The 20739-nt window shown below is 43.5% G+C and overlaps 1 protein-coding gene across 2 annotated transcripts; it reads right to left on the bottom strand.

The window, feature by feature from the left end:
• Nucleotides 1-285: 285 nt before the first annotated feature.
• Nucleotides 286-20686, bottom strand: PDPR (pyruvate dehydrogenase phosphatase regulatory subunit). 2 transcript variants are annotated; one of them, XM_059857211.1, is made up of 18 exons: nucleotides 20372-20686; nucleotides 19681-19980; nucleotides 17316-17449; nucleotides 16241-16322; nucleotides 15986-16149; nucleotides 14836-14957; nucleotides 13913-14030; nucleotides 12373-12522; nucleotides 9259-9451; nucleotides 7370-7494; nucleotides 5549-5704; nucleotides 5313-5446; nucleotides 4777-4925; nucleotides 3371-3483; nucleotides 2923-3017; nucleotides 2212-2301; nucleotides 1757-1939; nucleotides 286-864 (listed from the first exon to the last, which is right to left on the bottom strand). In XM_059857211.1, the coding sequence occupies exons 2-18, from the start codon at nucleotides 19905-19907 to the stop codon at nucleotides 460-462; spliced, it is 2640 nt and encodes an 879-aa protein (XP_059713194.1). In that variant the 5' UTR covers nucleotides 19908-19980; nucleotides 20372-20686; the 3' UTR covers nucleotides 286-459. The 2 variants fall into 2 exon arrangements, with proteins under 2 accessions (XP_059713194.1, XP_059713195.1); XM_059857212.1 differs by having other exon boundaries at nucleotides 19681-19977.
• Between the last annotated feature and the right edge of the window lie 53 nt (nucleotides 20687-20739).

Raw genomic sequence — 20739 nt, 5'->3', positions numbered from 1 at the left:
CTATTGCCGTGTGCATCAACACACCAAGCCCTCTAACACATGGTATGTGGAGAGCAGGGTGAGGTCAACCACAGGCAGCAAAGACCTGCTGTCCTATGCCTTATGCTGGAGAGGAGAGAGGAAGGGTGCAGTCTTCAGGGATTCACCCCAACCCTTCCCATCACTAGAAGGCCAGGGCCTTCGGTGGGGTTCACTCCTACACAGGCATCCCTGCATGTTTAGCACTGTGCTTCATCCACTGGGGAGCCTGGCAAGGGTTGAAGGAGGGAGACAGACAGGGGTGGGAAAGCTTGAAAATTAAAGTTTTAAAATTTACAAAATGTAACACACTGGAAAAAGTTTAAAAGTTGCAGGACAAGAAAGGAAAAGAAAGAAATATATAAGGTGAGGAGAAAGGGCTGGAAGATGGTGGGAGAAGACTCCAGCTTGGGACAAGGGGCAGGTCTAGTCTACACAGCATTACTCCCTCTGGTAGCCACTCAGTTCCACCTCATCCTTGCGGCGCCGCTGTGCGAAGAGGGAGCTGAAGGGGTAGAGCTTGGCTTTGGCCTGGAAGCGCTGCCCAGCAATGTCGATCTCGTACTCTCCCTGGTTGATGAAGTCAGTCGTCACCACCAGCTCCTCGCCCGTCTGCTCGTCGAAGTGGTGCACGTAGCCGAGGCAGACGTGGCGCTCCAGGGTGTAGCTGTAGGCACTGCTGGTGGTCTTGCCCACGTAGCGGCCGTTGCGGAAAATGGGCTCCCCCCACCAGGGCCAGAGGTCCATATCCGTGTCATGGTCCTCGAGAATGAACATGGTAAAGCGCTTGTACACCCCGTTCTGCTTCTGTTCCAGCAGCACGTCCTGGCCAAGAAACTCCATTCCCTGTGGGCAAAAGGGAGTATCAGCTAATGTGAGGGACACCAAGTGTGGCAGCTGCTGAGTTGCAGCAGAATAGGTTGCCGACAAGAGCAATTTACCCTTGGAACTTATGCCCCATCAAAATGGGCTGCCTCCATACACAAGAAGCCCAGCTCAGATAGCTTTTCTGTCATGTTTGTTGCTCCAGATGTTAAAACACACAAAAATGTTTGTGAAGTTGGTCTTTAGTAAAATAATTCTAATTTTCACTCTAGCGAAAACCATGTCTCCATTCCAGTTTTTTGACATTTTTCTTGTTCCAGAAGTCTACCCTTCTTTATAAACCAGAGGGAAACTGTAACTAATATGAAATTTATATCCTTAGTCACTACATTCTTTTCTTGAATCCATACAAGCATTTGTTTTGGCTCATGCAAAGATGGAAGAAGGAAAACAAGACAGTGATAGCAACAGCACCTACTACCACAAAAGTGTGATATAAATCTACACTGTTCTACAAACTCCCCTGTTTGTTTAAAAATAGAGAACACCTATTATTGGTGCCTAGTCTCATATTTAACATCATTACATGACACTGGGTGCACAGGCTGTCTTTTGCTTCATCAGATTGCAAAAACAGTTTAGAGAAGCAAGAATTCTGAGCATCTGTAAGGTACAGAGCACCACTGCCACATCGGGCACTGCACACATAAGCAGCACCAGGCACAGGTCACTGGGAATGCTGCCCAGGAAGGAGGAAAACAGCATTTTGGTATTTCTAGCAGCCTTCTGAAGTACAAGAATATACATTACAGGTACTGCACACAGCTCCATAAAAACACATCTATCTGCTTGGCTGGCAGCCTTTCAGTCCAGTTCTGCTCTCCCACCAAACCCCGTGCAGAAGGTGGTGTACCTTATCCAGCTTGACCTGGAACTCGCGTCCACACTCCATAGGAGTGGTAAAAGCATCCAGATCCTGGCCCCAGAAGGCAAAGAACTTCTCAATGCGCAGGCTGCGGAGTGCGTAGTAACCGGCATTCCGAATGCCGTACTTCTGCCCCATGTTCATCACCTCGTTGTACACGTGAAGGGCGTACTGCAATGGAAGGGTGAAACACACACTGGCACCAGGAGAGAGCAGCAGCATCTGGCACCACCAGGAATGTCACTGTCCCCTGCCACTGAAGCAGGAGAGCTCTGCTCCACTGGAATGCAATATTGAGCAGAAAAATTCCCCCTGGTGCCTGCAGGCAGCTCTCCTGTGGTGCAAATCAGACACCTCATCACCTGGAGTCAACTTGGAAAATGCTTCCGATTTATGCATGCAAGCAACTGCTTTAATTAGCTCAGGCTGCAGTGCACTCTTACCTCTATGGGGATATAAAGCACGAAGCCAGGTTCTCCTGTGTGAGTGATACTCATGACACGGATGCCATTAGCATAGCCCACGCTCATCTCCTGCAGAATCAGAGGGGGTGAAATCATCCAAACTGGAACACAGCACAGAGATCCAGAAGGAGCACAATGCATAACACATCCACACTGCCCAGCCCTCTCTCCCCTTTGCCACCTGCACATACTTGCAACAAATTTAAATTTCCAAATTCAAATAGTGATGTCACATTATCCAAACCTTGTTAGTAATTTCTTGACACTTGGCAATAAGCCCTGGAACTAGGTCAGGACACAGGTTGTATTCTAGATACAAGACAGAAGTTGAATAGCAACTATCTGCTCAGCCATTTCACAGGCTGATAGGAGACAATGATGTCAGAGTCTCCGCTCCCAGCTGCCCCTCTGACAGCTTCATAATTGATTATTTGAAACACGTCAAGATATCAAAAGATGACAAGTCTACAGTGAGAGAATACTGAAAACAAATGCATATTCACCTATATATTTAGCAAACACAACCCAAAGACAAGTGAGCCTAGAGTTCTTTACCAACCTAACTCAGTAACTGCAGGAAACCGTCCTGTAAATCTTAATTCTCCTCCAATTATCCAAAACATTTTTCCTGTCCTTCCACCCATGCTTTGAAAAACCTAGCAGAGTGAGAACAGAAGCACAGTCACTCACCTTGCAAAAGAGAGAGGGGAAGTGTTCTGCAGTCATCGGGGCATAGGATAACTCTGACAAGACATCCACAGCACGGGGACCAATCAGATTGAGAGCTAAAGAGGGGAACAAAACAGCATTAGGATCAAACTGGAGAAGTCTTGCCTAGTGTCTAACATGCTGCTCCAATTCTGAAGTCTTATTGAACCAATAGGTGTGTTTATATTTAAGAACAGAAGAGAAAGTCATTAAACTCTCTCCTGACAGCCCACAGTAAAAGAATGCTTTCTTCTAGCTCATGGCTTGCCAGTAAAGAGTCTCTGAACTGCTGTTTTCATCTAAATGTTTGGAAAGGAGACTAAATCGCAACTCCAGGCACTTTAAGCAATTAACTAGCATGCAGCAGGAGGCCCCATTTGTGATTTTGAGCGGAGACCTCTGAGGAGGTCTGCTTTTAGTGATTTCTTACCTGTGTACTTCCAGGTCACATCCTCTAGGACCAGGTTGCTGTCATCAGGCAGGCGGTTCTTCAGCCAGGTCCAGCAATGAACTTGTTGGTCAGTAGGGGAAATCATGAAGAAGCTGGAACAGACAAATCAAACCCAAGAAAGAATGAAAGAACAACCACAAAGTGAATCGGCTCATTCTTCATTCATCAACTACTTGAGCCATTCAGCAGTTTCCAAGCTAACAGAAGATCAAAGCAAGCTGGTTTGTGAAAACCACTGCTCAAGTCTCTGTATCAATGTTATTACATCTGTCATGAAAAGAAATCCCCCACTTCAAGTATTTTCAGTGGTCTGGCAACAAGAAGAGACTAGATGTGAAACACAGGGAATTCTGCAGGAAGTTGACAGACTGTCTCAAAGGTCACAACTAATTTGCAGAAGGGACTTGCAGCTTTTCACCACCAGTGATTCCCTTTACTCTGACAGTCAGAGTAGAGATGGTTCACACAGCAATTTCTTGTTTTAGCAGAAGTCTTTTCACACACAATGGTGGTTATTATTAACAGTTTCCAAAAACAGAACTCCACTTGATATGGGAAAATGAGCTGCTTGTGTGTGTGTGTCTGATACAAACTGTGAGTTAAAGTACATCAACATCTGTAGAAACCACTAGGCAAGAAGGGAAGCTACTGGTTTCACAGAGAGGACAATACTTTCAAGCAAAACATGAATGCAGACAGAAGTGGAAGAGAAAGAAAAGCTGTTTCTAATTGAAAGAGAAGCAACAAAATGCTTTCACACCAATAGAGTGAAAACACACATAGAAAACCATCCAGAAAAATAAATCCAACACTCAGCTGTGACATGGCTATGAAGTTCTTAAAAATGAGAAAGCTTTTCATCAGATGTCAAAGAGAGCCCAAACTGGTGAGTCTAAGGGTAAAATCCTGTGATCATGACAGCTTGCAAGAGAGAGCACAAAAGAATGATAAAAGACTGCAGAACTGAGAATTAGAGTACATATACTGCAAAGAAAATTGAAATAATCAAAAAGCAGTATTTTCAATGTGCAATTCCAGTAAGGACATTGGTCAGGAGTTTGCACTTTAAATGGTTACCTAAATGAATAAACTCCAGTGACTGCTAAAAACAAGTGTACCTCAATTAAGAAATTAAACTTCTAAAAGTCTAACAATTTCAGGAAATCTATTTTCATGTGTAATCCTGGAAAAAGGATTATTATTTTCCCCAATGTTTTTAAGTTCAGAAGCTCCCTTCCACTTGAGTTACTGAATTAGGAATACTAGTGGAGAAGTGAGACTTTTTAGTTCAGGGTGGTGATGAAAGTTTATGGTCTTCATCAAGAAGCCCTTAAAGGCTCAAACACCAAAAAGGTGATGGCTAAAGATGCTGTCTGCACACCCACCTGCGCTTGCTGAGCCGGGCTATGCTGCAGTCATTCTCATACCCTCCTTTCTCATTAAGCATTCCTGTATGCACAACATGCCCAACTGGCACATCCAGGTCATTTGAGAAGAGATACTGCAGACTCTCCAGGGCCTGGTCTCCGGTGGACTACGTGAATCAAAAGGAAGAGAAAGTCAGACAAGCTGCCTGAGCAAAACAAATCCACTGGGGCAGCTTAAGATCGCATCAACATCCTGGCCTAAATTATTTCAATTTGTGATGATTGTGGCACTGACGTCTCGAGCGTAACAGGATACAACAGTGCCACAGTGCCGGAGGTCAAATTCTATGTATAGACTAAGCTGATATTTCTATAAACTGGGCCCTTGACAGACAAAATCCAACCTGTGCTAAATACTGTGGTACAGCCTGAATTTAGCCATACAGTGTGACTTCCTCTATCTATCCTCAATAGGACACAGAGTTTTTTTGCAAATGCAAGCAATAATAAACTAAAGGTCACCTTTACCAGGTGGTCCCTTCCTAGGTACTTACACTTATTTCAAACTTGGTAAAAGACGACATGTCAATAACACAAACTGCTTCCTTACAGCACTTGACTTCAGAACCCACAATATCAAACCAGTCTGGTTTGTAAAAGGTTTTGCTGTGATCCAAATCCAGCAGATCTAGTACAAAGAAAAATCAAAGGAAAAATTAATACACTGGATGAATTAAGACCTTACAGAGACCAACTGGGAAGCACTAGGCAGAGGAAAACACGATCTCACCACTCCCAGGTGGGACAAAATACTTGACTCTCTCAAATCCATGCTTCTCCATCCACCTGGCTCCCTGTGCATCCAGGCGGTCGTACAGCGGTGAAGTGCGCAGCTGCCTGCCAGTCTGGAAGTCCCAGCGGGGAACTTTCAGATCATACATGAGGGCTGCAATGGTCATAAAGATCCTTTATTAGGCAAAGTGATTATCTTTATCTAAACTTTTCTTCCAGATTATCAGTACTTATTAATATCTGAACCATTAATAAAACTCCCTCAAAACAGTTCCAACCTTCCTTTTCCTGCCTTTGGAAATCCACAAATCCATTCTGATCCATTTATAGCTCTTCAAAATCAGAGTAACAATATTTGCACAGAACACTTATATTTATAGATACTTAGGGTCTCATGACAATTCTGCAAGATAACAAAAAGTCTATTTTTCATGAAGTCATGCTGACTAGCATTAATTATGCAGGATTCTTCCCTGGCAGTGCACTATATCAGATATTCTGACAATGCTAATGCTGGGGTAGAGAGCGCATAGCTACAGGGACCATCTCATTTGCCTTCTTAAATACTGGCAATTCAGCCTTTTGTAATCATTGAAGCTTTTCCAAATGGCTTCTCTATCTGTTCAGCTAGGAGAGAATATTTTTATTTAGAAAACAAGCTACCCTAATAAACATTAAGCATCCTCTTTAGTTATCAGTGGAGAGTAATAACTTAAGGATGCTTGAATACTACTTTATAAATATCAAGATTCTACCTAGGTCAGAAACTGCTTAAAATGGAAGATAAGCCAACTAATGCTTACTGAACACTTCCATAACACTTCCATAATTTCTGCCTCATAGCTAACAATTTAATGAATTTATTGGCAGTATCTCAAATTGGTACTCCTGAAAGAGAGGGTATTGGTAAGACTAGATAAGAGTGGGAATGTAACACTTCAAAAAGGGAATACATTGTTCACTCTGTAAAAACTAGAGGGATACTGTAGCTATCAGAACTGAGGTTTGTACTGGAAAGAGATTGCAGAATAATGACCAGAGTATAAAGTGATTTTTTTTTCTGGGAAGGTCAAAGCAGCATAAGATTTCTATTCCCCAGATATAGCAGGGCTAAGAGGTTTACCTAGCTTCTCTGCTTCCACCCGAACATATGTTTTTAGTTTAGACTTGGTATTCAAGTAATTGTTTCTGTTATGCAACTTGTGGAGTACTTCGTACTTCTATTTCAAACTTGAAAAGAAGTCATCCGCAATATTCAGACAATATGACAGATATTCAAACAACAGGAGGAAACAAAGTGTGGCTTTAGACAAGAAAAATGGCATCTCTAATCTATTCTGCAAGGTATTTATCACAAACTTTGACAGGAGAAAGCAGTATGTCTACGAAGACTTGCTGAATTATGCAAGATAACTGGGTCACCCAGCCATAAGTTGGAAGTGAAGGTATTTCCATGCTGTAATGATGTGCAAAGAATAACAATCTTTGAGACAGTGTAACATTCCCAGCTAAGACCTTGGCATTTCTTTTTTAGGCTGGAGTCCTACGGGGATACATACAAATTTCCCTATATCAGAGAGAAAGCACAGAAATAGCAGAGAGCAAGGTACCACCAGCATTTTTTTAGAAAAGTTAATAAGAATGCTGGTACCAAAAACGCCCTCTTCCTTTCCTTTCTCCTGGGAAGAGGCTGCATTGCCAGGAAGGAGGTCAGGAAGAAGGAAAATGTTTCTCAAAGTGATAGCAGAGGAGAGACAGTGTAGCAAAGGGCAAAAACTTGGACAGCCTGGCCTGAGCTAAAAGCAGAGACCTCACTTACGCATGACTTCCATCACACGGTGACGGAGGAAAGTGCGACTGCTCTGAAGGGTTCCAAAACGTTTCAGATCCAAGGGCCAGACATTTTCTGACGGATACCCATTTACTATCCACTCTGCCAGGTACCTGATGGAAGAAATAAAGACAGACTGAGATATCAGCCAATGTGTCAAGGGAAAAAGTGTAGCTTTGAAGTCAGAAGGAAAGCAGTTTGAACTTGAGAATTGTTTACAATAGCGAGAGAGAAGACATGTAACATGGTATTCTAAACACTGGCAGAATCTGGAGAGTTTCTCTTTATAAAATGCATCCACCAGATTTCCAAATTACTAATTGCCCATTAGGATGAAACATACAGGGCAGCAGGAAGTTCAGGACATGTGCTAAATGAAGCCAGAGCCTGGACAGGTAACCTGGCTGACACTGTGTCAAATGCTTGGGTTCTGATACAAAAGGAGGTGCAAATACATTTCAATGGAGTTTACTGCTTCTGCTTTCTCATTTCTCATTGCCTGGTGTAGGCTCAGCCACAAACTACCAGTGACGGCATTAATTTAGCACAAGGTGCCAGCCAAGTTATGTTTAGCCACACTTCCAGCAGTGAAGGAGGAAGGCATTCTCCAGAGCTAATGGACACAGGCAACTCAGAATTTAGCAGAGCAGAAGGTTCTGTTCGCAGCCAGTAGACAACAAAACAAAAGGGGTTTGGAACTGACCATGAAAAGTTACATTAGCAAGCTAAGCTGTTTATTTTGGGACTATAGCAACAAATGAACAAACAGTGCTTTTACCTTCAGAAATGACTTTGATTCTTAAGAGAACCTCACTGAAAAGATTCTCTGTATTTCATGTGACAACAAAAAATAATTATGAGTAGTTTCTCTGGTGAGTTAAATTATTAGACAACAGACATAAACTAGTGAAGACAAATGCAGATACTGACACCAGCATGAAAAACATGCAGTTTTTTAAGAAGGCTGCGTGGCAGAAGGAATGCTCAGTCACCAAAATTAAATGGCAGTCAGAGGGAGAAATGATCGCTCAGCAACTTTGCTGCTGAGATCACACTTAAGTGCCTGTCTAAGAATCTGCATTAACACAGGATCTGGATTTTAATGGGAAATTATTACACCCCTAGCTTACTGCAGGGGACAGTCTGAAACTACTGTCAGCACTGGCATCACATATATGATGTTTCATCAGCAACAGATTCACACTGCTTTCACAGAAATCTACTGCTGTATCAACTTGACTGATCTGAAGACTTCAATCAAATGATAAAGGGGATCATGAAGCACGGGAGATGAGGGAATATTTGCTTTGCTAAGCTTTTATCTCTTAGTGGTAGCTTAAAAAAATCGTACCAGTTATAGACTCACAGAATCTCCTGAGTTGGAACAGATGCACAAGGATCACTGAGTCCAGTTCCTGGCCCTGGACAGGATAACCCCAAGAATCACACCAGGTGCCTGAGACCATTGTCCAAACACTTCTTCAACTGTGGCAGGCTTGATGATGTGATCAATTTCCTAGGGAGTCTGTCCAGTATCCAACCACTCTCTGGGTGAAGAACCTTTTCCTAATATCCAACCTAAACCTCCTCTGACATAGCTTTAATGAAGCTTACTTGATCCTCTGCTAAGTGAGATATGATGCCAGAGGCGAGATGTGCAGGACAGGAGGAGAATGCAACACAGGTTTTAAAGACATTGGAGAACATAATCAGAAAACAGCAACTGCTCCTCTCCTTCACTCAAGTCAGAAATGAAAGAGGAGTCTTTGTCAGAGGAGATGACTAATACAAACCAGAACATTCTACACAGGAGGATCATCTGAGCAGTCTCTTGGCTAAAGCCTTACTTACACACACAACAGTGATGGACCACTTACTTGCCTGCTCCCCCACCATAGGAGATGCCAGCTGAGTTCATGCCAGCCAGAACGAAGTAGCCTCGTGCAGTGGGCGACTCTCCCATGATGCATCGCATGTCTGGGGTGAAGGACTCTGGGCAATTCACCAACTGCATGATCTGCAGAGCCTCCAAACCCGGCATCCTGCGCAGGAGGGCACTCAGAAGGGGCCCTAGGACCCAAGACAATAAAGAGAAAAATAGTCTCAACACATTTCAGCTGCTTCAGGTGGAAATTGCTTCCGTTTTGATAGTCACAGGAGAAATGGTTTACTTGCTGGAATTACACTACTCAGAATAGATCACACAGCATACAATAAAAGCAGCCATATTGATCCAGACCAAGAGCCCAGTATTATTTTCAACAGTGCAAGAGCACTGTTCAGTTTTGTTTGGGAAATAGGAACAGACATCAAATAGATACATAGTGAGGAGTACGAACAGGCAATGTGTAGGACACTTGTCATATGCACTCTGCAAACCTCCACCTATCATCAGATCAGAGGATTTCCTAAAAATTTGGTATACTTTTCTGTATTTAGAACCCATAAATTGGTCTCTCTCAAGTACCAGACCACTCTTTCCCAGCCTTGTGAAAAAATCCAACAGACACAGACAAGGGGTCTTATGTGTTAAAATCTGTTGTATGAGGAATCTCCACCTTTTGTTTTAAAGCTCACACTCAATTTCTTTTTATGCCTCCCAGCATTAGAAGAAACAGTGGTCAGGAATCCCCCTTCCAGCCTGTCTATCTCACTCCAGATTCTATAGACCTCTGTTTATTTCCCTTCTGTCATCTCCTTTAGCCAGCCCACTCAGCCACTCCATTCCTGGAAACTATTCCAAGCTTTGGTCAGTCTGTTGCTGCTCTTCCACCAGACCTTCTCCAGTCCTATGATACCCTCTGGAAACAGGGAGCCTAGAACAAGAACTAGCATCTGGCAAAACAAGGACTTAGTGTTGCATAATGAACTCCCAGTAATTCCTAACGTGTCTTCTGCTTTGACCGCTGCTGCACTGATGTTTTCACAGAACTAACAGAACTAATACACCACCCCAAGGTCTGTTCAAAGCCCATCATGTCACATGGTGAAAACAAGACCATCCCCACACATACTCATGCATTTGTGTCACTTCACATTTATCCTCATGAATTTCCTCACTGCTTCATTGCCCAGTCATGCTGGAAAAGTCCTTTGGCAACTCTTCACAGTTTGACATTTGAGAGCATTAAAAAATGGGTAAGATATCTACTTGGCTTTTGTTGCCCAAAAGTTACCTCTGCTTAGTACTCCAGATAAAAGCCCTCGAGATTCAGCCCTAAGAACACTCCTGAGCTTATGCACAAGCAGTAAAATACTCAGATTTCACATGGCTTAAGAAGCTACAAACAGAACTGACCTGCTCTTTCTCTTCCCTCTCTCAAGCATTAGAATTCCAGAATGAGAGCCTGGTGTTACAGGCTATTTTTCTATTGATAAAAAGAGAGATCAGTGCTAGATTTGTTCTCGTACCCAGTCCAATTTAAGCAACTGCACGGACTATTTTAAAATCAAAAGGTGTTCCAACAACAAAGATCAAAGCAGTAATACAAGAGCTCAAACCCCAGGAACTGTGGCCCTAGAAAAGGATCAAATACTGCCTGAGTTAGCTCTGACTCTGCTCAACTGTTCAGCACATTTGAACAGATAAAAGGGCAAAGCTGGAACATAGCATGCAGCTGCTTGAGAAGCTTGGGCCATCTGGGGGTGCCAGCAAGCAATGCCTTTTCATTTTATCCAAATGAAAACTGAAAATGAAGTAGGTGCAGAGCTTGAGCAACTCATTACTGAAGCTTATATCTTCAAGCAACTCTTTAGGCATCTATCTAGGGATCTAAAAACCTTTAGCATATGCCAGCACAAAACAGCACCCCATCCTGGCTTCACCCCCTGGAGTTTAAATTTTTACAGTATCAGTATGGTGTCTCTCAGCAATCCAAGTAAAATTATTCAATTTAACTTGAAGCACAGCTGGAAGAACATATGACTGCAGAAAGAAATCACTGAAATTCCATCCATGCCTAGGGTCACAAAGGTATGTGTATTCACAAGGGATGCAGAGAGCTCTGATAGAAGGGAAAGCTGGATTTCTGAATATAAGGCAAATTTGAAGATGACAGGGCACATACCAACTTACCACGGATCAAAGAGGCAGGAGTGGTTGGGGAACAAAGGGACTCACAGACCATGCTATACTCTTTCCTAGAGAAAGAGCCCTCCATGTAAAAATACATGCAGAATATAAAATCAGAATCAAATGAAATGAGAAGACAGAAGAGTTGGAATACAATAAACCACTGTCAATAGTGGGATGAAGTCTGGGAAGCCACAATACCAGCTTCTGTCCACAAAGCAACTGCCACTGATAGAAATGCACTTGTCAGTCCCTGATGAAGAGAGCTACAGAAACAAAATACCACAGCTATGTGGCAGGTCAACAGTGTTGATCTACTGTGTCACAAGAGGAGCAGCATGTGGCACTGGCAGTCAACAACTGAAACGGAAGAGGAGTGCTGGGAAGCTGATGTACCTTGCTGCTCTAGAGGAAGGTAATACATGCTGAAGATTAGAGGGTGTTTTTAAACATTACACAGATATCACAGAATCACAGAATCCTGGAATGGTTTAGGTTGGAAGGGGCTTTAAAGCTCATCTAATTCCAACTCTAGCATGGTGGGGACACCTTCCACTACTCCAGGGTGCTCCAAGTCCCATCCAACCTGACTTAAACACTGAGCAATTTGTGCCACTGCCTCATCACTCTCACAGGGAAAAATTTCTTAATAATATCTAATTCTGCCCTCTGTCATTTGGAAGCCATTCCCCCTTCTCCTAGCACTCCCTGCCAAAAGTCCCTCTCCAGGTCTCCTCTAGGCTCCCTTCAGGTACTGCAGCCCTTGGTAAAGGGTTTTTCAGCAAATTGAAGAAATGAGTGAATTTGAGAGAATGTTCATCTTTCCCATAGATCAATGACAGCTGACACTGCCATGAACTCTGCCTTCTGCTGAAGGCATGTGTTTCACTGCTGTGGGAACCTTTATTCCCTAACATACCAAAATGATCCCAGTCTTCTTGGAGGTTCTGGATCTCCAGCTGGTTCCGTCCCTCCGTGAAGAGAGGCTTGGGGTTTTTCTCAAAGCCTCCTGAGAGGATGCCGCCCTGCCAGTTGCGTATGTAGATCCTGCCATCGGGGTCAACAATAGCTGCAAAGGGAAGAGAAGAGGTGAGAAAGGATTTGAGAGAAGGGATATCTGTCTCAGGCTGTTGTACCATAAACACCAATGATGGAGGGCTAGTGACACGCCAGGCCAAGCCGGCAGTCTCCCAACATGAGAAGGGACAGTCTCAGTTCCCCAGCCCCCATGCTGTCACACCATTCTGGTTCTCATGTGACCCCCTGGTGAGCCAGTTTAGATTAAACCATTAGCTCCCACCACAGCCATGCATGATGTTAACTTCTGGACAGCACAGTAAACTGAATTAAACCCGAGAAGCCCCAAGCCATCAGGACAGTGTTCCCAGAAGTGAGAGGACACAAGAGGGATTCAGAATCCTTGGAGCACTGAGAAGCTATTATACTGTCTTAGTTCTACTGAAATGGCACCAAAGACCACACCTTCCACCAAGGCATGTCCTGCCCTGCTCCTCTTTCTCTTCCTATTCTAAGAACAGCTAAATTGCAACAGATCCAGCTTACTGCATGCCACCAGCACAAAGAAGGTGGGCAGCACTGGGGTGAGGACAAGCAGTCAGGACTGGATTGCTCCTTCCACTGGTAGTGTGCCAACTTGAAGTATTTATGTTACTCCACCTGACATGCTCCACAGCAATTTTTGCCATGTTTAGAAAAGCTGAGAATACATATATGTAAATATATGCATACATACATACATACACACACACATACATATCTACATACAGAGGTTTTAATTCATCAAATAAAAGTGAAGCACTTGGACTCCATCCAGAGATCTCAATTCCCTGGACAGTGTATACATTACTCACTAGAAGCAGAAAATCTCGGTAACAACTGAGAGTAAATAAGTAAAGCTTTCTACTTCTCAACCACAGTTTTTAAACACAAAGGCCTTTTTTTAAGAGATCCAAAAGCCAGAACATGGGGGAGGAGCAATTACCTCAAGTGTTTGGTTCCCCCTACAGCTCATAGACATGTAAATGCCATTGTAAAGCCTTAGCTTCAGTTGGAGGAAAGGAATAGATGGGCCATTTGGGGCCAGCAGCCTGCAAGGAAAACATAGTGCCAAGTCTAGCACACTCTCCCAGCCCAGAAATGCAACAATCCAAGACTCAGACACAACTACTACTCGAGCTACAGTCAAGGTCATTCTCCTGCTAAGTTGATGAACTCTCAAAGTCATTTTCTGCAGGAAAAGCTTCCCCAAGAGTAAAGAAAGATATTCTTTCTACCACTGAAAAAGGATATTCAAAGCAATTCAGAGAGAAGTCTTCACGATCCCAAATGAGCTGAGGACTGATAGCCCGAGGTTGGCCTTTTTAACACAAAATACAGGTTGCCTTGGAAAGGCAGGTGTAATTCACCAAGAAAAGTGAGAAGAGCTGAAGAATTCTTACTTGGTAAGCTGCTCGACAGAGGCTCCTGCAAAGGATGTGTCAGGAGGTAGAAGTGTTCACAGGCATGGACTGGGATATGGACTGGTTCCTCCCCAGAGTGGCCCAACTCATAGGCCCACTGAAATCAAAAAAGTGCAAGTCAGAATGGAAAAGAAAAACAAAGCAGCTTCAGGAAAAGAGCAGGACATAAGCACCTTTCTGATTTTGCTTTCATAAAAGACCAACATTTGGTTCAGACCTTGGGACATTAAAAAGACATGATTTTTTTATCTTTTCTTAGAATTTGAACTGTTTTGGATAAAAACTAGAAAAGTGGAGCCCCAACTCAAAACGAAGAAGTACCAGCTTACAAAACAAAAGCAAAATAAGATCTGTAGACCAAAGTCAGTACTAGGTTCAGCACCTAGAAGCAGAATAGCCAGCATTTAGGTGCCTGAACTAAGACTCTTTAATAACGAGGGGGACAGCTGCTAGCTGAGAAACTGCAATTGTCAGGTGTATTTTCTAGCAGAGAAGACATGACATTAAGGAGTAAAAGCATACAAATTTTTCGGTAGGGAAGTGAGAGAGAAGGGACTGTCTCCCTAACAGCCAAAGTGAAGTTCTTCCTGTCAGAAGGTGAACCTCCCAGCAGAGAGACCATGGACAGAGCTGTACCAACAAGCTGCAAGTACTGTCAGCAGGCTAACACCCAGCCTTTGGTGCACTGCAAATGGCAAGCACTGCTTTTCCTCCTTCACTCCTCCTTATCCTGCTGGGATAAGCTGCCAAGTAACATGATTTGATCTAGTCCAGCAAACCAAGCCAAAGCACAAACAATTAAAAAACCCAAAAGGAAAACAAAACAAAACAAAAGAACCAGAGAGAAGTGCACATATTCTTAAGCAACAGAAACAAGAAAGAAAAAATTTAAATAATTCAACCTGGCCAGCACAGTTGACAAAGTACTCGCATTGAATCCGCCCTCTGTCAGTCTCAACTCCAGTCACTCGGCCCTTCTGGATTGTGACATGACTGACACTCGTCCGCTCATGAATCTGGACACCTGGAGTGGATCACAAAGTCACTATGCCACGAGCCTTCTTTCTAACATGTCAGACTGATAGCTTTAAACCCTTACGCTCAACCATAATGCTTATTTTCTCTTGGAGACAAGATTTCTATTCTCTACCCGGTAATTCTTAAGCAAAACCCTGTTATTTGTAAAACATCACATGTACAATTTGTACAGGCTGAGACTGTGAAGAGCTACAGTTTTTCTTCCCATGTGACAATCTGGGTGATAAATAGACCGGTAGTATCAAAAACATAAAAAACAAACAAAAAAAGAGTCTCAGCTGTGGATTCCTTTCTATTACAATTCCTTTATGCAACAAATTTGTAGTTTCAGATGGCATGACTGGTTCTCTTATGGGAAATAAGTAATTTTGTGGGAAAAAAATCAATAACCAGTATGTAATCAAGCTGGGCTAAAAGAAACGGAGAGGTATCTTCCTAAGCAGCTTCTTCTGATCTGATAGACTTTTGTCCTTAATGACCTTTATTTCCCGTTATCTTATTCAACCTTTCCCCCTACTTTTAAACCACACACTGGTCAAACAGCATTTACTAATAGAATTCCAAACCTATTTCCAAAGCATATGTGCTCAACTAAATACTCCACAAGGCTCAGCCACTCTTTTTCATTTGTAAGTAATCAACTATTTTGATATGTAATTATGAGTCAATTCTAGGAAGGAAAGAGTGTGTGCTTTTTCAGAAAAATATGTAACCACTAAGGACAACAAACAGGTGTAAATATGTAACCACTACAAACATCAAACAGGTGCTTGAACTATCCCAGGAAACCTGCAAACATTCAGCACAGTATGAAAAAAGTTATTAAAATGTTATTTTAAAAAAATGTTATTAAAAAAAATCAGCCTGCTTTTTCAGAAATAAACAGGTTTAAAGAATCTGAACTTCACAGAAATAACAGAATTTTGGTCTTCAGTGCTCAGTTAGAATATCAAAAGAGATGCAGAACATAGCTATCATGCAGGAGAGCACTCTATAGATAAAAAAGGCTCCTACCATTCCGTGAGGCAGCAGTTGCCAGAGCCAGACTCACATTGGCAGACGACACGAGTGCATCTTCTGGCACATACATGGCCCCCACAAGGTCATGGATGTTGATCATTGGGTGGAGCTGTAACACTTTCTTTGGGCTGATAATTTCACATGGTATTCCCATTACACTGCCACAGAACATAAGAAACACAATGTCATTTGTCTTGCAGGAGAGCTGGTGCACACAGAAGCTGAGTTGTATTTCCTGCTCATACGTACTTCAGCGATGAAGCAATGCGCTTCAGAGAGATCAGTCGGTCCTGAGTCTGAGCCAGTGAAATAGAGCCTGTCTTCATGTACCCTATGACAATGACCAAAGTCAAGTCAGATTTGGACAGGATCTTGAATTCCTTTCCATCTCAGACTCACTGCTTCAATATAATTGCAGACTTGTTGCTTCCACTACTCAGGAGCCTAGAAATCCCACATCCTCAAATAACTTTAAACACTTATGAGCTAGTAATTAAAAAGTGCATGAAAGAACTTTTTTAAAAAAGCAATTTAATTTTTAATTGTGTCTCTTTCTACTTCATACACTCCTGTTTATAAAAAAAAAACAAACCTGAATTTCACACATGGTAGCTATTAAAAGAGAGAAAAGTTAAAAGTGATCTAATGACTACTCAAAAGAATAAAACTTCAACAACTAAAAGCAGATATTATATCACTCCAACACCTGCACTAAATTAGTATTCATCTTAATTGCAGGCAAAGTTACAAACCTCTACTGAGGTATTCATTTGTCTGACATACATGACAAGTTCTTATCAGAAGAAAACTTTTAGTGATCAAGTTCTTCCTATCAGGTACATGCCCAGACATTTCGGAGGGAGAAGGAGAATTTAAACATAATTTCTTTTGTTATTTCCAGGGCTAGACTGCAGTAAGAGACACAGCTTTGCCTATGCTTCAGTGCTCCTGTTAACCACATTTTCTTTTTGAGAGTGAATCAGTGCACAGAACAGGCCAACTTGCTCCAGTCACTGCAATATATTTTCCAGGTCCTTGTGAAAATTCCCTTGTCTGCCCAAGTCACAGACAACATTCAAATTGTCACAATTTGCAGGTAGTCTGCCTTCAGTTTGCCCATCTGATACTCTTCTCCCCATTCTGATTACACTTGTGACATCACTTTGCATCTGATTAGGTCCATATGTATTGTTTTTGAACAGGACTTTCAAGCCTTAAGACGCTGTAAAACCACAGTCACTGTGGTTTTATTGCTTATTCCCACATATTTCAGTGTCAGTACTTCAGTTTCCCAAAGATTACTCCATGATGACACTTTCAGTACCTGTTTGCACTCCTGTCTCCTGTTCCAGCTGCTGGTAGAGCTTGTTTGAATAATGTGCCATCTTCAGCTCTATGGACACAGGCCTGGCTGTGCTCACAATGCCAGCACAGAAGCGAGTGGTGCCAGCAGCCAACCTGCAGGAGAAGGTGCAGAGAAGGGCCTCATATAGCTGCCAGGGGCACACTCCACACCAGGCTGCTCCAGCAGCTCCACTGGCAGCACAAACCACACAGCAACTTCTCCCCCAAACACATCAGAACAACATTAAGCTGGAGACGATGCAGGGCTGACATAACCCCTAGAATGACATTCCTTTTGCTCACTTTTGAAAACACTTTTTGTAAAAAAAAAAAAATTTAAAAAATCTTACACTTCAGTTGAGCTGCCTGATTCTTTCCTTCTCCAAAGCAGCATTTCCCTCAAATCAAAACTAACTTGGTTTTGAGTCTTGCATCTTTGAATATTACAGCATGGGCAAGTCCCTCTCACCCTGTAACAATTGCCATAGACAGACACGTGTTTCTTATCACTTCTAAAACCGTCCTTAAACCATTGAGCTATTTGGTGTAAAGCTGCTCTAGAGACAGAAACCTACACAACTCCATGCAGCATGGACAGGGGAGGACAAGGCAATTAGATTTAAGCATCTCCCTTGCAGCCTGCTTCCACAATTCCAAAGTATCTTTGCTGCTGCTGAAGCCATCCTGCATTTCTCCATTTGATACAACTGCTTTCAGCCCAGCATGTCTATATTCTCTCAGTAATTCAGCCTAAGATTCAGTTGGGTAAGGAATATTTGCTACATCCCTACTCAACGACAACCCAAAGAGAAAAAGCACAGTCTTGCCATGCTGTGCTCCTCAAAAGACATTTCTGCTACTGCAATATTCCTCCTTCTCCTTGAGCATGCACAGACTGAGCCTACACAGCATCTTAATTCACTGCAAATCTTTAATGGGCTGTTCAAACCCTGCTCCAAGCTAGCAAAAATTGTATTCCCTTGCAAATGCAGCCCAGCACCCCACTTTGCTCAGAATGACCATACTCACAAGGTCTCAGATAAGAATACCCAATTTCTTTTCTTTGCAGCTAGAAAGAACCTGCTGCTTCCCAGCCACACAAACTCCAGGAACAACAGCTAATTATTTCTGAAGGCAATATCAGGTGGGAAGATCTAAAGTAGATGATAAATATACAGTCCAGCACTTATTTAGGGCATTAGAAGCTGCTACAATAAACACCTCTTCAAACCCTAAAGTCACAGTAGCGTCTCATGCCCAGGATCCCCAAACTGCTTAATTAAAACACCACAAATGACCCTCAGAAAAGGATATCTAAAACAACAGGGGAAATGTTGGGATGCACAGCTTTCAACAGGAACTATGTGCTCTGCTACAGAGAGCTGACCAAACTCACTGAGGGCATTTCTGCTCAACCAAACCATAACAGCCTTGGCCATTTTACAGAGAGGCACTAAATCCTCCAACAAAGTGGATAATCTGAGCATTTAACCAGCTTACAGGATGATATTTTAGTGATGCCTGCTTATAACCTCTTGCAATCTCTGGAGCTTTGCTGGCTGTGTAATGCTTTAGACACACACAGCATCCTGCTCTGAGAGGTCAATAGGGGCTGCAGGCGTAACATGGATTTTTAGTTCTTTTAAAATGGTCCATCGTCTTTGCCAGCTGCATTGTTTTACATGGTCACTTTGTGATTACAGCAGAGCAGCTAGATATCTCCCAAAGGAACTGTGGTGCATGAAAAACCCAGACCAGAGCAGAGCTCTCCTGATGGGAACTGCGGCACAAGCAGGACACTCACTGGAGCCCAGTACTAATCACACCCCACTGTGTCACCCCCATGCTGCTCAGGGCACTGTGGGGAGGCAGAAGACCCTGGAGTACAGGAGTGAAGTAGAAGAAACAAAAGGCAGTGTTTTAATGCTTGTTTTTTGTTTCTCACTACGTGAATCTATTGTAACTGTCATTAAATAAAGTCATTATTTTACATTAATTCTCCCTAGGATAAGTCTGTTTGGCCCATGGCAGTACAATCTTCATATCTTTATCCTGATCCACATGTTCTCTCAGCTTAATTTCTCTCTGTCTTGCAGAGGGAAATGGCATGGCTGTGTGGCAGTCTAGCCATGAGCTATGGCTAGCCCACCACAATCACACAAGGGATACTGTTCACCTTGCAGAGGAGTCCTGTGCTTGGGAAGGGGCAGTAAGTGTTGTATTAATGTTCAGTATAACCATATTTCCCCCAGGAAAAAGGTAAAGAGATAGAAATAACACATTACAGCAGATATTGTTCTGCACAGAAGTCTTGCTTTGCTGGGTCTTTAACCAGAAATCCTTACCTGCCCTGCTCAAGTAAGACTATATCCTTAAAGCCCATCTTGGAAAGGTGATAGGCCACAGAGGTGCCCATGATTCCACCACCACAGATGACAACCTGTGCCTGTGCTGGCACGGAAACCGGGTGAGGCTCTGCTGTGGTGGAGGTACTTCGCTGGGAGCTGGTCATCCTCCTCCATTTCGGGTGAGCTGCCCTCCACTGGATATCGGACAGCAATCGGAGAAACATCCCGGCTGCTCTTTGTCACTTTTCCTAAAGCACCACCTAGATGTGTTCAGATGTTACCTCAGTACCACTCCTTCTAGGAAGGAAAAGATGAGACTCACATTACCACTTATCTTATTACACACAAGGCTGGCAGCAGGAAACATCACGTGGTGTGCTGGGTATAAGTGGACATGAGAAAGCTGATGAGCAAACAAACAGGAGGGCAGTTACTCCTGAAACAACAACCTTGCCCTTAAGATTTAAACTTAGATCACGAAATAGGAACAGAGCATTACACCTTTGGTTTTGACACAGTGCAACTTGACAATGAACAAAAAACCAGACGAAAGATGGAAAAGCTCTCACACCGTGACAAGGAGGGCTGAAACGGCCATCAGGCACAGATCATGCTCTGGAATTATTACGAAAGCCAGAAGTAATTAGGGCACAAATAAGCTTGATTATTAACGCTGCCAGGCCTTTACCTGAAGAAGGAAACGAAGTCTGTGGTCAGAGTAACTGGCACAGGGCACTGGAGAGGCCCCTCCGGGAACAGCTTTACCACAAGCTTTACCCCAGGGCCTTGCTGCGGCAGCTCCCCCAGCAGCAGCACCGGAGGTTCCCCCACCCGCAGACTCCGGTCCGTGCCGGGAGCCTGAGGGACGGGGCTGTCAGGGCGCGGGGTGTCAGGGAGCTCGGGCCGGGGCGTCCCCGCTTCGGCCTGCTTGCCCCCGCCGGCGCCCCCGACCCCGCGCTGCGGGGCGGCCGGGAGGGGAGTGAGGGCGCGGAGCGGTGCCGGCGGCGGCGCGCCGGGGTCGCGGAGCGGGGCCGGGCTCGGCGGGGCCGCGCCGGC

The sequence above is a fragment of the Haemorhous mexicanus genome, chromosome 12 (assembly GCF_027477595.1).
Source record: "Haemorhous mexicanus isolate bHaeMex1 chromosome 12, bHaeMex1.pri, whole genome shotgun sequence".
In the NCBI taxonomy this organism is placed as follows: domain Eukaryota; kingdom Metazoa; phylum Chordata; class Aves; order Passeriformes; family Fringillidae; genus Haemorhous; species Haemorhous mexicanus.
This window is presented reverse-complemented; position numbering and strand designations above follow the sequence as displayed.

What these genes read in the sequence shown, in the direction of transcription:
- PDPR (XM_059857211.1), bottom strand. Translation starts at nt 19,907, where the DNA reads ATGTTTCTCCGATTGCTGTCCGATATCCAGTGGAGGGCAGCTCACCCG. An exon ending in GCCCGGCTCAGCAAGCGCAG is followed by an intron (nt 3,484 to 4,776) that starts GTGGGTGTGCAG and finishes TGTCTGTTCCAG; the next exon opens with CTTCTTCATGATTTCCCCTA. An exon ending in TCCCCTCTCTCTTTTGCAAG is followed by an intron (nt 2,302 to 2,922) that starts GTGAGTGACTGT and finishes CTGATTCTGCAG; the next exon opens with GAGATGAGCGTGGGCTATGC.